The sequence below is a fragment of the Megachile rotundata genome, chromosome 6 (genome assembly GCF_050947335.1).
Source record: "Megachile rotundata isolate GNS110a chromosome 6, iyMegRotu1, whole genome shotgun sequence".
NCBI lineage: Eukaryota > Metazoa > Arthropoda > Insecta > Hymenoptera > Megachilidae > Megachile > Megachile rotundata.
In genome coordinates, this window is record NC_134988.1 from 16,967,559 (window position 1) to 16,984,115 (window position 16,557).

At 45.4% G+C, this 16,557-nt stretch overlaps 1 protein-coding gene across 21 annotated transcripts in view; it reads left to right on the top strand.

Annotated features, from left to right (window-relative positions):
- FoxP (forkhead box transcription factor P) overlaps positions 1-16,557 on the top strand; it is a 222,937-nt gene that overhangs the window by 111,600 nt on the left and 94,780 nt on the right. For all 21 annotated transcript variants that reach the window (XM_076532612.1, XM_076532618.1, XM_076532617.1 and 18 more), the window contains one exon: positions 3,653-3,760. Coding sequence is in view for 15 of the 21 variants with exons in the window: in XM_076532618.1 (XP_076388733.1) it covers positions 3,653-3,760 (108 nt within the window). In the remaining 6 variants the exon portion in view is untranslated. The remainder of the gene's footprint in view (positions 1-3,652; positions 3,761-16,557) is intronic.

A 16,557-nucleotide genomic window follows, 5' to 3' on the forward strand; every position in this document is an offset into this window, starting at 1 on the left:
TGGTAAACCGTTTCCTCTTCAAGCTCTCACACAAACTCCTCGCAGCCGTGTACAAGGACAACAGAAACCCACACAACCGTTGCCATACACGCTCTCTCGCACGGCAAAACTTAACAAAACAATTTGCTCCAAAGCAAACAACGGCATCCGGTTTACTTGTGAATAAACAACATATTTATTTTTAGAGGCCCCACGGCCGTAACTCGTTTGCTCGGCCGCTTGCGCGAGCCTCGCGTCTATTTGCTGGCATTACACGATTTAACGGCCGGGAATAAAAATTGACGGGGCCACAAATACCCGGTCGCGTGCGTATGCCGAAAATTACTTAATTCTTTTCTCTTCCTTCAAATTTTCGACCATCACTTCCGAGCGAATGAGAGTAACATTCGAGACTACTCTAGAGGTTTCTAAGATTGCGAAGAGTTTGACAATTTCGTTTCGAAATCGTTAACAACGGACATGTTTTACGAAGGCTACTTTCTAAAGCATGAAGTCAACACCAATTACGACAGTGACTGCATCGCTCGGATGCGAGTCGTTCGCGAGCACGAATCAGAGTAAATATTAACGCTTGTTTTTCCAAGGTCCAGTCTCGCAACACTCTAACCATCGGAGGCGTATTTCCAAAAGACACGAGCCGACTTAAACGTTGTCCGGTTGTTTAGCAACTTGTAACTTTTATCGTCGGTTTGCATTATAAATTTGCGTGATACCTAAATGCCTTCCTTTATTAAATCTTCATGGATATTTGCGCAGTTCGTTGAAAGAGAAACTAGGATGACGCTGGTTGTTCCGCTATTTTTTTTTTATATGAGAATGTTTGCACAATCTGCCGACATATGAACGTTCTACGAGATCTATGAAGAGATCTGATGTAAAAATCCACAAACAAATTAAAATTTTTAATGTCTCAATAAGTCGATACAGGCACGGTTAATTGTCGAGCGAGGGTTGTAACCAGCAACGGATGTATTCGTGTTTTCGGATTAAAGGAGTTCTAACCGCGACCTAATTCCAAGATAAGATAAGTCGTTAAGTGCATGGCGCGGCAGCCCCCTCGCGATACTACGCGGTGTTTTATTGCTACGCCCCACCCCCGTTGGCTCTCCTTCGGGGCTCGGTGAGATTTATTGTAAAATTCGATAGATATTGCCAATTACAACCCCCGCGGCGCTCCTCGCCCTGCCACGTGTTCTATCGACGGAGACAGGAGCCACCTTTCTGGCTGCCTGGAGAATTTTAAATGCGTTTTATGTACAGAGACGAGGCGGTGCGTTGCATAAATCCATCCCCCTGAAAATATGATTACAATCACCGGAGTCTCGCGCTTCCAGTCCCGTCTCACCCTCTTGTCCTACCCTCGTCCCTCTCAGACACGACCGACCGATAAAACGATTCATTTCGTTGCAGAGTGTCTTACGAGGAAGTCTCGAGTAATCTTCGTCGATCATCGTTTTTATTGCCGCCTTGTATACTAATTTTATACCCTTTTTACGTTTTCACCAATCGAGGGATTCCTTCGCTACTTGTCACCGATGGATACTGCTTTCCTCGCGACAAGTGAAATACTCCCCCGTTTTCTAAAGAACCGACTATTTTTTCAACGCCTTCGAATTTATAATACCGATGTGTTTACTTTAGATGTCGTACTGTTTAGCGTTACATGAGGTGTGCATTTTTTTTTAACGTAAATACAGGTGAGGTATATCATGCCTTTAATAAGTTGAACAATTAAGATGCCCGTTAACAGTTTGTCAGTAATACAGGACGATAAAACGCGAATCGATCAGAATATCGCACTATGACTGGCAAACGTACACGCTATCGATGCATCGCGGAAATCGGAAAAGTTATGCGAGTTGCGCGTGCTCGTCGTTCATTAATCCCGAAGTTCACGGGGCAACAATTCTTGCCGTGAAGCAATCGTGGCAATTACATCGTCGTGTATCGAAAATAAGAATCGGTGTTTCGTCAATATTCGATCGATCACTCGACTGAACAGTAAATCGATCAAATTTATAAAGTTGGACATTGAAAGTTTATGCAGTTGCTTAAATTATTATATCATTTCGATGTTAGACACATCGGATACGCACGATATTCGACAACATCCATGCGTTTCTCCAGCACGATATCGTGTGTTGCATGAACGCACGTCGCCATGTTGCGTGTTTTGTTTGCGCGTCTCTTTTGTCGCGTGTATGTCCAGCTGCGCGTCGAGAACGCGACTGCCTCATGCAAATGAGGCGCACAATGTACCTCAATAGCCTCCGTGTATTTATATATGCTATCCGGTTCATTATTTTCCACCGAGTGCTGTTTATTTCTACCTTGTATTTCTCGGCGAACGAAACACGGTCTTTCGTGTTTTGAATAAAATAGCACTGTCGATCGTTTGTATTACAAAGGTTTAGCTTAATTCGACCGTTTCGTGAAGGGAACAGCTGTCTCGCTATTAACATCGTTCGACTTGTATGACGATAGAACAGGTAGGGAAATATTAATTAATTCCATCAATTTTTCGTGTTATTATATGCATAATTTACGATGTTGGTTCGAACCAATAACGTTATAACAAACTTCGTCTCTATTTATGGATGGATCCGTTTTTCATTCTCGTTGTCTCCGAACAAAAATATCGTTCGATCAATATACTCTATACGGAAGCACATGATTCATCCACCTAAAATTTTGTTCAAAAGATAGTTTAGCCGTCCTTTTGAGGTTGCTCAATTGTGGTATGAGAATAGAAATTCGGCTAATTATACCGTGGCGAAGTAATTCCAACTAAAATTAGCACAGCTGCATTATCGCGACCAACTTTTGCAGCTGAATATACATATCTGGCAAGTTTGTAACATTGGCGACAGTTTGCAGAATTCTTGAAATTAACAAATGTCCCGAATCGGAGTTTAAAGAACTTGAGGTAAAAATAAAAATGCTTAAAAAAAGAAACGGCACTTGTTCGATCAGCGACATATTTAAATATTTCTGAATGAGAAAGGGATGAAAATATGAATGTATCGAGAAGCGAACAGAAGCTTAGATAAATGTTAATATAATGATGGCGGACAGAAATATCCACGAAGTAAAGAATGATATAATAGCTGGCCCGTAAGGGATGCGTCTGCGACCGAGAGGGCGAGCCAGCCGAAGACGAAGTGTTCTCATTATACCGGCTGATTTATGCGCGTGCCACCTTGCCGTCGGAGGATTCTAGGTTAGGAATAAAGTTAAAAGAAAAATAAGGCTTACGGGGTGCAAAGTCGAGAAAGAGGGGTGTAGGTCGCGAGAGCCGCGTGACCCGCGGAATATATTACAAAAATAAGCCCGTCACCGTGGCGTGAAGGAACATCGAAAAAAACTTTTAAACTACGGACTCTCAAAAGATCGATGTCCCCTTTCTTTGCGACCGCTCTTGCTCCTTTGCTTACTCGCGGCAGGAATAAATATTTTCTCGCGAAACCCGTTCGACAGCAAACTTCTCTTTCGCTTCGATATAGACCAAGTTGCATGATGTTATTGCATGTAACTCGAATGTGCATGTGATTGCTGTTTTAATCTTGGCAACTTGCGCTTGTTTTTCCACAGCAAGGGAATGGGTTCGCTGATTTGAATATTGTGCGGTACTAATTCAGGACTTTTGTTACAGGGACACATCGGTGAGAATCCGTTCGACAACGGTTCCTGGGGAAAGGAGCAGTTTCAGCCATCCACGGTTCCTTGGCAGCTGAATCCGCGCGGCCACGCTCGTCCCAGTGTAAGTAATCTTATACTCTTTAATAAATATTAGATTGTTGCATATCGAATGAACGATCTTGAAATATGAGAGACTGATCCAAATTTGAAAATAATGACATCCGTCGTTTCTATGCATTTACTCAAAGTAATAGATCATGTTTTATGTGGGATATTCCGTACTTTCCGAAATTAGCCATCCGATATACAACAACCTAATATTTCACGTTTAGTCTATTCTGTATTTCAACGGCAAGAAAACCTGAATGAAGAAGAGCGAAAGAAAGAAAGATGAAGAGGTAGGGAAAGAGACAGAGAGCGTAATTGTAAAAGGAGAACGCGCGTAGCAAAAGCCACTTTGGCTTCAGAGGCTAGGTGAGGAGAATACATATAACGCGCAGTCAGAATCCTGTCCGACACAAGGGCTCGGTGTCTGAAATTTGTAATTCCGGCCGGATAAGAATACTGTCCCTCGGCGGAGGGTGAGTAACGACCGCGGAAAAAGAAATCCGGCCACTCATTGTGTCCGCAGGTAGCAAAAATGCTAGAGGGGCATCGTTCGCCTTCTCGGAGCATTTTCTCTTTTCTCGCCAGTCGACACGGCCACTACGTCGTCGTCGTCGCCAACCACCGACCAACCCCCTTCCTTCTTCTGGCCTTGCTCCGTTGAAAACCACCCTCTTACTCGCGCGGCTCGTTCTACCCCCGGACCAACTCGTCCTGTCACCCGGTATTTATAATACGCTTTGTTTTCTCTCGGCTATTTGTCTTGGCCTCTCGGTTCCTTCGCTAACGTTATTATCCCGCGTTTTATTTTTATTTAATTCCAACCGACTCTAACCCCGCGTTCTACGCTCTCTCGAGCGACCACCACTCCGCCGACGCCCGGCGCCGTCGTTACTTATCCGTCGACGACCCTTAACGAGCGAAACGTGTCCTACGCTTTAGGGAAAACTTTGACCTCCCGATGTAACTTCGCTCCTTTTTTTCCTCCGATTCGCTATCGTTCTTCTTTCTCCATTCCTCCTCCGCTTGTTTGCGATTAACGATACTTGACTCTAAGAGAACTAAACGCGCGTAGGATGAGCTAATCGATATTTGTTAAAGGACAAGGATCACTTAGGTAATCGATACGTCTTGAAAAATATATGCGAGCAGCTCGATGATACTTTGTGTTTCGCGTACGAGGAGCAATTTGATATATCGTTATTTAAAAGAATGTTCGAGGAGTCCGTGACGTAAACCGTTGTATTGTAAGGCAAATAATGCGCGTGCCGGTAAGGTTAAATAAACTCGGAGTGACGTGCAATCTAAATTGTACACGATACGAAAGAACGAGAAACAGTGCGGAGCGTTACACGCAATTTCCAAGATGCTTAACTAAACACGACATCGCCGTATTTTACCAACGATTTACCTCTGCCATCCGAACGCAATATTCGAGCATCGAGGATTGAATTTTATCGAATCGGTATCCGTATCGTGATACGCCTTATTGCTATACAATGTCTTCATTCACCGTACGGTGGTCATGCACACCGTACAAGTCGCTCTACGTATGGACTGCGGTGCAAAAAAAGGCGAAGAAAAGGAAAAAATAAATAATGTTTATCTTGGCTTTTACGTGCGATAGGGAAGCAAAGTCGATGTCGCCCACGCACGTAGAGCCGTCTCTAGGAAAAAACCATTCGTGCCACTTTGCACGTACGTGTGTGTCAAGCTTGTTTATTGAAATCGTTTGGCGTGTCAGTACGGAAACCAATACACGTGAACGAAATACGTGCGTGTCGTTGCACGCGACTCACGGTACTTGCTTGAGATCGCTCGTGCAACACGATCAACGGTTACGCGAAATTTATTTTCTATTTCGAGGCTCGAACGATGCCTAATAAACTATGCGATATGTTATTGAAGCCTCGTATGAATCGAGCGGTCATGGCTCTTAGCCCATAGTAAAACGTGTTCCCAGCATTCGCTGTAAGGCACATACTTGATACGGTGAAAGGTTAACGTTTTGACTGCCGCAGTAGAAACGGGCATGCGTAGTAAGACATCGAAGCGTTGATTATAATAGATACGAATAGACAATTTTCCGATTTAAGCATCCAGTTTGTTTCTCTCGTATTATTATTATAAACGTAATTTGCGTAATAGCAAGGAAAAGCGACAGGAATTAGGTATGCGAAGTCTCTGACTGCAGCATTTCGCGAATAGGTAAAAATTTCTAATCCCGTTTCGCCTCTTTGTCGGAATAGGAATATAAAGTTGCAGAGCCCAGAGCCCACGGTCCGACGTATTCCGCGCGGATAAAGTTACATATCAGTTTCTAATACGCGAAACCAACCGCGAAGGTGTTAATTTCGATTATTTTACGCGGACAAAGTTTGTCGCGACAAGAACGATATACATTGCACGTGGAATTAAAGGCAAGAAAGGAAAAGAAAAATAAAACATCCCAATGGTCAGATGAAAGGAAAGGGATACGTGATTCGCGAGGCAAGGGTACGCGATAAATGTAATAAACCTGATGTTTCATTCGAGTTCAAAGGAGAAAGCTCGAGCGTCTGTTACCGTGGCGCACGATAATTCGTCTAACAACGAAAAAGGTGTTCATGCCAGGGAAATTATGCATGCGAGAAGGAACATGTATTCGCGGCTTTCCGAGAAAGCTGACAAACGAACACGTGGTACGACGCGACTCCACAATATGAACGTTTACGTTGCATCGACGTGTACGAAAAAGGCACCGCAAACTGACTTCACCGTGTAGTATATTTATTCGTATACATGCCTATGAGATCATCGAGAGTACGCTTATTGGAAACACTGACGTCAACAGTTTCGACCGAACATCGACAGTTTCGAGGTAGTCATTTTTGCTACTTCGCGAATGATGTCTCACTTCGACACCGATGAAACGAAGTCGATCGTACACCTGTAACATTATCTGTACTTTTACAATCTCGCTGCGATAGACTTTGATCGACTCGATCTACGATGACTGATAGCACAGTAGTAAAAGGCGCTCGATCAAAGTGTACCCGGTTTGAACTTTATCAGGAAATTATTATACGTAGCGAAGGCGGTAGAAAATATAGATCGGTAAAATTTAAAAAGGTCGAAACAGCACGACTTTCTCCGAATATAATCCGCGCGGTATGTAGGCGGTGGCCAAAATGAATCGCAGGAAAAATCAGAACCGGATGGGGGCGGAGGATCTTAGCAACCCCTGTGGGTTTTAAGATATGCACGGCACAACGCACGCTTTCCTAGCGAGACTATTTTAATACGAACGAGGGGTGGGTACGCCGAGAGAGACTCGTAGAAGATCTACTTCTTGATTACAGAACTTTTTACCTAATTACATAACATTGTTACCATTTACAAAGTCGCAGTCGGTTGTACGTCGCCGGACTACTAATTAGGATTCCCGATTAGCGTTCTGTATATACTCTGATAAATTTCGAACGGTTCTTTTAACCGCATTCCACGTTCATGAATTTTCAGTTCCCTCGAATGTTGGTCGAACGTCGGTCATCGACATCCTTTTCGCTTAAGATATTAATTCGAGTCTAGAAATATAAATGTTTCGAGACAATCGAGTTTATCCTGAAGGTTCGAGTTTCTTATCAGAAAGACGTAAACTCGTGAAAAGACAGTCATGCGCAAGGGACGCGTTCCCGACGATGCAGACATTAAGACGTCTGGTCTTCGACCTCCGTTTTCCACCCCTTTCCCCTCTCTCCGCCCCGGTTAGGTGAACACGACGACCCCTTAGACGAGGCTGGTTTACCCCGTCTTCATTGTCCTCTAATTCTCATCTGATCCTCACATTACGTAATTTTCTCTTTATTATTTTATAATTCCTTGCGACTCGCCCAGCCACGACACGGTTGTCCGTGTTCATCCCGACTTCTGGGTTCGCACGGACTCATCCCACGCCACGCATACTAATGCATTCTCGCATTTATTAATTATTCCCCGCTAGTTACCGTGACTGTTCGCCACCCCCGACGTCGTTGTTCCTTCGCAATGATAGATTAAACCTCCTAGATTCGCCGACGGACAATGTACCTCACGTACCCGAAATTTCGGGCTATCCTCTCTTATCTGCACGGATTTTTCGCCCGTTTCTGTCAGACGGTTTATTAGTCCTCTTTTCCCTCTCTTGGCTCGGTTAAAGCGTCGCAGATTAGTATCTGCTCCATGAGTCTTTTGCCGATGGTACCTTTGCTCGTAAATTGTTTCAAATTCGTTGGAACAGTCCAACGTGTTGCATACGAAGTTCTCGTTTTTGAAACGGAGAGTCTAAAATAATTCCATGGGCTCACAAGAAGAATGTTACGAACCATCGCTAAAAATTCCTTATATAATCTATAAAGGTTTGAAAATAGAGAATCTGAATGTTCCTTGTAATGAGCTACGCTGGCTCGTAAAATCTGTACCCACAATGCATTGAACACGCTCTCTGTCCGTATCAAAAGATCAATTTTGTAGAAATTAAAAATTGTTCGACGAATCGATGGCCACCGTTCCTCTCCCGACCCTTCCATTCTACCAGTATTCGATAGCTGGCAAACGGATTTTTTACATCGAACTTGTGCCCAATACCTGCGGGAATTTAATTCCCTTTTAACGTTGGGGCGATTCCTTTTCATGGCAATCGCAAATGTTTAATTGGCTCGACCGAGAGGCAGCCTAGTGGCTACATTAATTGCACCGGATCGCTAGGGGGTGGTTCAGGGGTTAGGTCGAGAGCAGGTGGGTGTCTAACCGTGGATCAGGTGAACGGTGGGGTGGAGGGTGAGAAAGGTGGCTTGCATTGAATGCTAAACAAAAGCTAATTTATATCCGGAGGTTGGGACTTTGCCGGAGATCGGGAGATGAATGGCTATACTTCTTGCATACCAAGCGAGCTGCCTGCTCCTCAAGGACTACAGAGTTAAAGAACCCGGGGGTGTTCTCTTTGGGGTAGTCACTTGTATCTTTGAATCTCTCATTGACGCCAAAATACCGAACTACATCTTGGGGGTTCGTGGAAAAATTGTCGATTAGTTTCCTTTTATTAGAGTACACTTTCGTAGAGGGTGCACACGTTACTCGTATCAGAAGAAAATTAAAAATGGTGCCACAGGAAGCAGATCGCTTTTGGTCAGGATCAAAAATGTAGAACGAAAAGAGGTAGGAAATGAGCAGCGGGAATATTCCCTTTAGGATCGCCGCCCTTAAAATTCGACCGAGAACGGCCGTTCAATAATCATACATCCCCTTGAAGAACTCGGCGTCTCCGTACGTTACCCTTTCGATAATGAAGGAACTTGCCGGTCGAGGATCATCGGGCATCGTCGAACTAAAGTGGAACCGTACAATCTATCAGCTGCATTTCCAACCCAAAAAAATTCAATTCCTAGTTGCATGCCACTCGACTGTTGATCAAGAATTATTCTGAAAGTATCTTCAGTACGTACGATTGAACGGTCATACGATAGGTCCTCCAAATAGACAAAAAATGTCTTGCGCAGCTACGTCCCCGACGTAATCAGAAAGAAGAAAGTTGACCAGGATGGTAAATCTCAAAATGAGATTTGTTGAGGTTACTAGTTTTTCCTCGGTCCGATCGACATTCAATTCCCTTGACTTTCCGTTCTGCGTATCATGAAATTTTAATCTTGTTGAAAAAGTTTCGTTCTTCGATGATCCTCGGGGGTGAAAGAGGAGAGGGACGGAAAAGAAGCCTGTTGATTCTGACGGTGGTGTATCCCGTTGGATGGGAAACATCGTCTAGCCGGCGTTGAACTTTCTCGATACACAAGGCAACATAGCAACACAACACGGTAAAGCACAACAAGTGGGGGGGATGCTGGGGGTGGAAAGCTCGATAGATATACAGCCAGCCGTAGCGGAGAGGCGCGCGTCGCCAGCACACCACGTGCTTTTCCACCCCTCCTCATTGCCTCACCTCTCCTCCCTATCGCCGTCTGTCTTCCTCTCTTTCGCTCGCTCTAAACAACCCCTCTACCCACTGATCGGCCGACCGTGTACACCCCTGTCATCCCCCACGCGTGGGAAACGCAGCCTCTCGCGCGAAACACCACGTGCTTTTCTTGCTTGACTTTTCTCTTATGAATCCTACCCTTAAATTTTTGCATTTGTCGATTAAACATGTCCAAAATCTTTTCAGTCGCAATCTGTATTTTCAAAGACGCTTGAAATTGAAAACATTTTATTCGAAGTTCGACTCCTGAAGGCGACAACGAACTGGCAGTCAACAAATGATTATATACATAAATAATTTTAAGTCGCGAATTATGTCGCCTAATCCCCAAAGATGCAGTAGAACGTTAAAGCGATCCTCGAAGGTTTTCCACTCCCAAATCTGTATTAACGAGCAGGCTAATCTAAAGTTTAGTCGAGTTAGGTGTGCCAACGTAACCAAGACGTGCAACCTTGTAAATAGATGTCTGGATCGTGCTCGCGTTTCTGCTACATCGGTGTACTCTGCAAGAAAGGGTTACGCCGTTGAGAATTCTCGTACGAGGTAATAAGGCGACGTGGTGGATCCTCGTTTCTCCGCTTTCTCGTTCTACATATTCAGTTCCTTACATGCACGCGTATGCACGCTGATAATTAGTGTCTTAATGAAGCAGCGCCATTGCTGAAGGGGTTGAAACTCTGTAATAATTGCCAACATGCGCGATCTCACGCTCGAGCGCGTCGTTTGCGATTTCGATCGCGAGCCACGAGAAAACAGTGCAAAGTTTTTAAGCACGCTCGCGTGAGATTGCATCGCTATCGTGTTATTGTTAATTTGATAACTGCACGGCTGTTTAATTTCACCCTTGGACTCTGGATTTCTCGCGAAAGGAGCTAGACTTCTTTGAATCGATCGCGATAAATGTTAAGAATCAGAGCGTATCTCTCTCAACTTTCCGTGCGAATTAGCGAAAGAATTCGCAAATTCAATCTCACCGAGACGTTTTAATTAAATCCAACGAATTTTCACGCCGCTCGTGACACGACAGTGGCTGGAACCCCGAGAAAACAGTACTTTACGACGTGCATTATTCCGTGGGGTTGTAAAAGAAACATAGTTTTGATTTTACGTCCACCCGGTGATTTTTGCCCGACCGTGCGCTCGTTACGAATGTCAGACTTCGGGATAAGGGACGTCCTAGATCGAGTCAGAATCCGCAAACGTGACTTCTTCTCCTTTCCCTGCTATGTCCCCTGTCCTTTATATCCGCTTGTTCACCATTCGCTCGTGTACATACACGACTTCTGTAACGTCTGCGCGAGTTTTGATCTCTTTCTACCCTCGTTAACTTCATCCCCCTATTTTATAAAGCGACTTTTCTTGTTCTTGGCTTTAACGTAAAAGACGAAATTGATGGACAAAGAGTACGTACAAGAATGTCGATTCTGTTCGTAAGAAAATTCTATTACTTTCTTTATTTTTACTTGCGAAGGGAATACGAGACTTTGAAACACTGATTTAGTTTCAACTCCCTACAATGGTGGGAGGAAAAGTAACGATTCTGCGAAATCATGGGATGTGTCTCCCCAAAATGAGGGAGGAGGTCTAGAATTTTTTTCATGTCCAGTCGACTGTCTGAATTATATTAGTCGAATATAATATAAACCAAAAAGCATGCGTCTCCTTTGTTTTTCGATCTCCCTGCTACGAATCACTATGTGCGACTGAAAAGCATAGTTAATTTTGTTTCGAACGAATATCTCATCGATAATCTCGAAATTCTAAACAGCCAGTGATGTTTGATTGAAAAAGTAGGAATCCAGTCCCCATCCCGTCGTGACAGAGCATAGAAATCAAATGACCCAAAGTAATTCCGACTGCATCTCCAGACATTACTTCCCCCTGATCAATACCGTACATCCTTCCTCTCGGCTAGAGAGACGCGTACGCGGTAACATCCGGACAGTAGCTCGCATCTCAAGGAGAGAGAGACAAGAAAGAAGAAAAAAAGGAGGAAGAAGAGGAGGAGAAAAGGATTTCGCGAGTCTGCGGTAATCGCGCTCGCTCGCGAACGCGCCTCGTCTCGCTCCTCTACTCTCTGGATGCTTTCCACCCCCTTGTTCCTTTTTTCCATCCCTCGGAAGCTTTCGCATGGTAGGGGTACGGTTAAAAGGGGGGTCACGTGGAACGCCGTGAATACCGAGTGGGCGGATAGTAGGACCAGCTAGAAGAGCATTGCGCGCGCACTTGCTTGTGTGTGAACTTTGCCACGCGAATAGAAATTGCACACACACGTACACGCATTTTCTCTGTGTATCCTTTACGAGCACGTCTACGAGCATGCGTCTCGGTCACCGTTGGATTTTGTCTACGTACGTACACCCCCGTCCACAAGTCATGGGACACTTACTGGTCCCGCGTTTAAATTAACGCTATTAAGCAGCGGCATTATCGAATTAAACGATTATTTACGGATTCTTTACTGTAAATATAAAATAGAAACAGAAGATTATTTTATTATTTTAATCGACGCAAGACAGTCTTGTAGTAGTCTTGAGCGCAGCTTCCTGCATTTCTGTGAAGGATAGTTCCAAGTACGTTCAGAAATCTTTACAGGCAGACAGGGCATTGCTCGAAAGTATTTGGTACATTTCGAAATAGCGTGGAACGACAAGGTTCTCCAGCGATAAATAAGTAAATCCGCGACGTAATCCAAGTTTATTTAAAAACGGTAAGGTGTACCGTGACTTATGAAGAGGAGTGTACGAGCGATACACACATGCATCCTGATGGAACGATTTAAAGCAGGATAGTGGCGAGGAGTATTCGTCCAGGAGGTGGTGGTGGTGGCTGGGTTCGTCTGACGGTGGTGGTGGAGGAGTTCTGGGCTTCTCTCCCTGCTAGGAAGGATAGCTGGTGGTGGAGGAGCTCGAGAAGTAGTGGATAGAGAGGACGCGGCGGTCGGAGGTGGAGAGGGAGGCGGAGGAGAGAATAGAGATCGGAGAGATCTCCTCTTAGCCGACGGTGCAGCTTGTCGTTGGAGCGGAGGAACAGAGAGGAACGGAGAAAGCGAGAGAGTGGAGAACGGATGGACGAGTGAGCCAGGACGCGGTAAAACGAGAGGGATAGAGGGATGCGGATAGTGTAAGAGAGACGGAGAACGAGAGTGTAGGCGGACACCAGAGAGAGGAATTCCACGGAGGCGTGTCTTCCCCGGCGCACCAGGTGCAAAGGTGCGCGAACGCGACGTTGCCACGCCTTTTCCACGGGGTCGACGTGGCCTACAACCGCACGACGTCGACGTCGACAGCCACGACGGCGACGACGACGACGATGACGACGACGACGAGGACGAGGTCGACGTAATAACCGGTCCTCCTTGTCTACCGACGGCGAACGAACAACTTCCTGTCTTCCTCCCTTGGAACGTCTAGCTGGGACACATCCCCCTTTCTCGCGTTGTCTTGCTCCTCCACCATTCCTCTCCTATCTTCGTCTTGCTCTTACGGCTGCACCACCTACTCCCCCTACCCTTTTCACGGAGTACTACGTTAACGGACGGGTCGCGTCCAAACCAACCATCCAGAATCCAGCTTCTGGTGTCAACGTCCCGAACTTTCCACGGGCTTCTCTCCTGAATATGCACCTTCTACGTTTTAGGGGGTGAGGGTGGGTGGGGCGGGAAGATACGACGTTTCAGGGTGAGAGGGAACAGCAGCAAGGTAGCAGCGGCATGCGGGATGGAAACGGGGGATGGTCGGACAGCAGAGGTTGGGGCACGGTGCGAGATTCCTTCTGTCTTCCAGGATGCCCGCGACTGGAATGCAGGATCACGATATTCAACGTCACGTAACGCATATACACGTACGTACTCATGTCGAATGCACGGTAAACAAAAATGTCGCGGGGATCCGAACGTGATCGCGATGGCTCGAGGACGAACTTGACGGTGGTCTGAAAAAGTTGTATCCAGACTATAATTCTGATCTTTCGCGAAGCGAGACTCGGTTAAGTATAGATTAAATACCGAGAGAAGCTTCCTTGAAACGCGTGTCAATTAGATTTATGCGTTATGGATCGTCAAAAGGCGAATAAAGTATGGAACGAGGCGCGTAACTCGTTCGAACAGGGGGATAAAATAAATCGTTCCAGGGAACGGATATCGTGTTACGGTTCATTCGTATTAGGAAATCGAGAACGTGGAATTTAAGCTCGATAAACGTATTTAAAATCGTCGAAGTTTCCAAATACGAATCTGCTCGAAATCGATACTTATATTTCGTTACATACGATGTTATTAATTATTCGCCATCTTGCTTCCTGCCCTGCCGATTCCGTGAAACGCTTTAATTACGGTTTCCGTTCCGAGAACGGCGAACATTCTTTTCTACGACAATTGATTTAATACCGTTCCTCGTTGCATCAGCGAACGGTAAAAAATTTATAAAAGACAAATATCGCTCGAAATTATTCTTTCTATCCATGATGGCGGTAACGCTTGTTCTCTGCGGTTCTATTCTTATTACCGTCGCCAGACAGTTTTTCGTGAAAATATACGTAGAACGTAGAACTTCCGTTCGTAAGCTGCAGCTCCAATATTGGTTGAGAAGTATGAGCTCGAAATTTGCTTACAGGAGATCTTTTTTACAATGAGTTTAATCGCTGAGCTATCTGTTCGGCGCTCGGTGGCAAGATATTAATTCAGGAAGGTAAAAGAGAATGATGACTAAAATGTTGAGTACAAATTGTAGAAACTTTTTTGTACGAAATCGCTGCAGAACGATGCGATCGATTTAGTCTCGGTAGTTTCGATAGCTCAAAATCGTTATCGTAAGATACTTTTCTGTCGCGAGATCTTAATCAGGCTTCGAAAGCGATCCGAACTAAAAATGTACGTCTCTCGTGTTAGTCAAATCGGAGGAAGAAACGAATTATGCTTGGCTCGATTTTACGAAGAAATCCTTTTTTGGTTCTCGAGAATTCCTGGAGATGCTACAATAAGCGATGCACCGTGCCGTATGCGACGTTTCGCATCCCCGTAATCGTTCGTCCTCCCTTATTGCGTTCTCCCGCCGTTTGGCTCGATATCTTTGGTGGCTCCTTCTTGCTCCTTCTGTTTTACCGTCCTTCCATTCTCCGTCACCGTCTCTTCCTCTTGCACGATTCTGCTTTCCACTTACTCCCCTTCCACCCTGACGACCGACTGTCTGTCTCTTCTCCTCTCTTCCGCCTTTGCCGCTGCTTTCTCTCGCGATTCCATTTCTGCGTTGTTGAACTATAACTCTCTCTAGGAAGGCAGTGGCAGCTATTACGCCGGCTCCTAAGCTATTACGGCATCTGGAAAGCTCGTTGGTGGTGCTCGGCGGGCGCGAGAGGAGGCACACCAAGGGGTACGTCGAGCTGGAGGGGGTAGAGGGGTGTCGGGTTAGGTGAGGTGATGTATTGAGATCCCATTGTATCCACGGAATCCCCTAAGATTGCCAAACGACGTCCTCTCCCGCTTCGCTCTTCGCCTTCCATCTTCTAACGCCCACATTCTGCCTCCTCTTCAACCCCCTAACCGTCACCCCCTCTCGCATAATACGTCACCGGTGGAAAGTCGTGCCTTCGGTTCTACCTTTTCGTTGAGTCCCCGTTTCGCCCTGCGCTCCGCTATATTTCTCTTTTTCCATTTTTCTTTCTCTCGTCCGCCTTCGCCCCTTTCTCACCTTTTTCTCCGGCGAACCTATGCAGATGCGCACGCTGGAATATTCATGTCGCAGGACGGAAACAGAAAAAACAGCATCGTCGAAATCAACGTTCTCCACCGCCCTCTCGCGCGCGATACCGAACCTCTTCCTCCGTGTTCGTGCCTCGATTTCGCTCATGCTCCTCGATTTTTGCCCCTACCTTTCTTCCTCGAGCATCTTTAATAATACGGCGTAGCCGCAACCGCGTACAGTATCGATAGCTCGCATAATGCTGCTCTCTCGGTTATTGGCTGGGGTCGCGGCGGTGTAAGGAACGCAAAGCAGAGGAGAAAGAAAAGGGAGCAAGAGATGAAAGGACACGGTGCCGAGCGACAGATGCAAAGCAGCAGGAATTCAAATTCTTTTTTTCGCGCGCAAATACCCGAAGGTCCAATAACAATCTTTATTATTTTAACGTTCTATACGGTTGACCGTCACCTTCGTTCCGCGTCGTACGTCTACCCTCCGACTTTCGACAAAAAACCTATCGAACTTTTTATCGGACGATGATTAACTGTCGGTTCTTAAGCATGACCGGTCTAGTTTGTAGAATAATGAGAAATATTAAGAAGAATTACACGGTAGAATATCGACGATGTCTTCTTTAAGACCAACATTCTGTGCAACAAATATCAGGAACGCGTCTATAACACGCGTCGATCAATAAGACGTTAGATAGACCTCGTGTACAAAGACGGAAGCTAACATTATTCCAAGGCAACCGGTAATTTAGTTAAAAATAACGCGGACCATCTATTACTAGCCATGGAAGTCAACACACGATCACTGCACTACTATTCCAGTGATTTTGCATAATGCATGTCCCCATTGGATATTCTGTCGTAGCTTGGAAATATTTCTAACACAACATTATACATGTTGGAACACAAGGGACATTATGAATCGCGCCCGACGTCTCTTGAATAACAGAAATACTCGAGGAAACTTTAATAAGTCACCTGCGGCGTATTGTCGTGTGCTATGGCACAAAATAATCGCAGCTAACTCCACAAACGACACAATCAGCCATTCTCTTTTTCGACCAGCGTGAAATAGTTCCTCCGGCGATTGATCACTGTACTGGTCTTTAACAAAGTGGACATAAGCAAGTTGTAA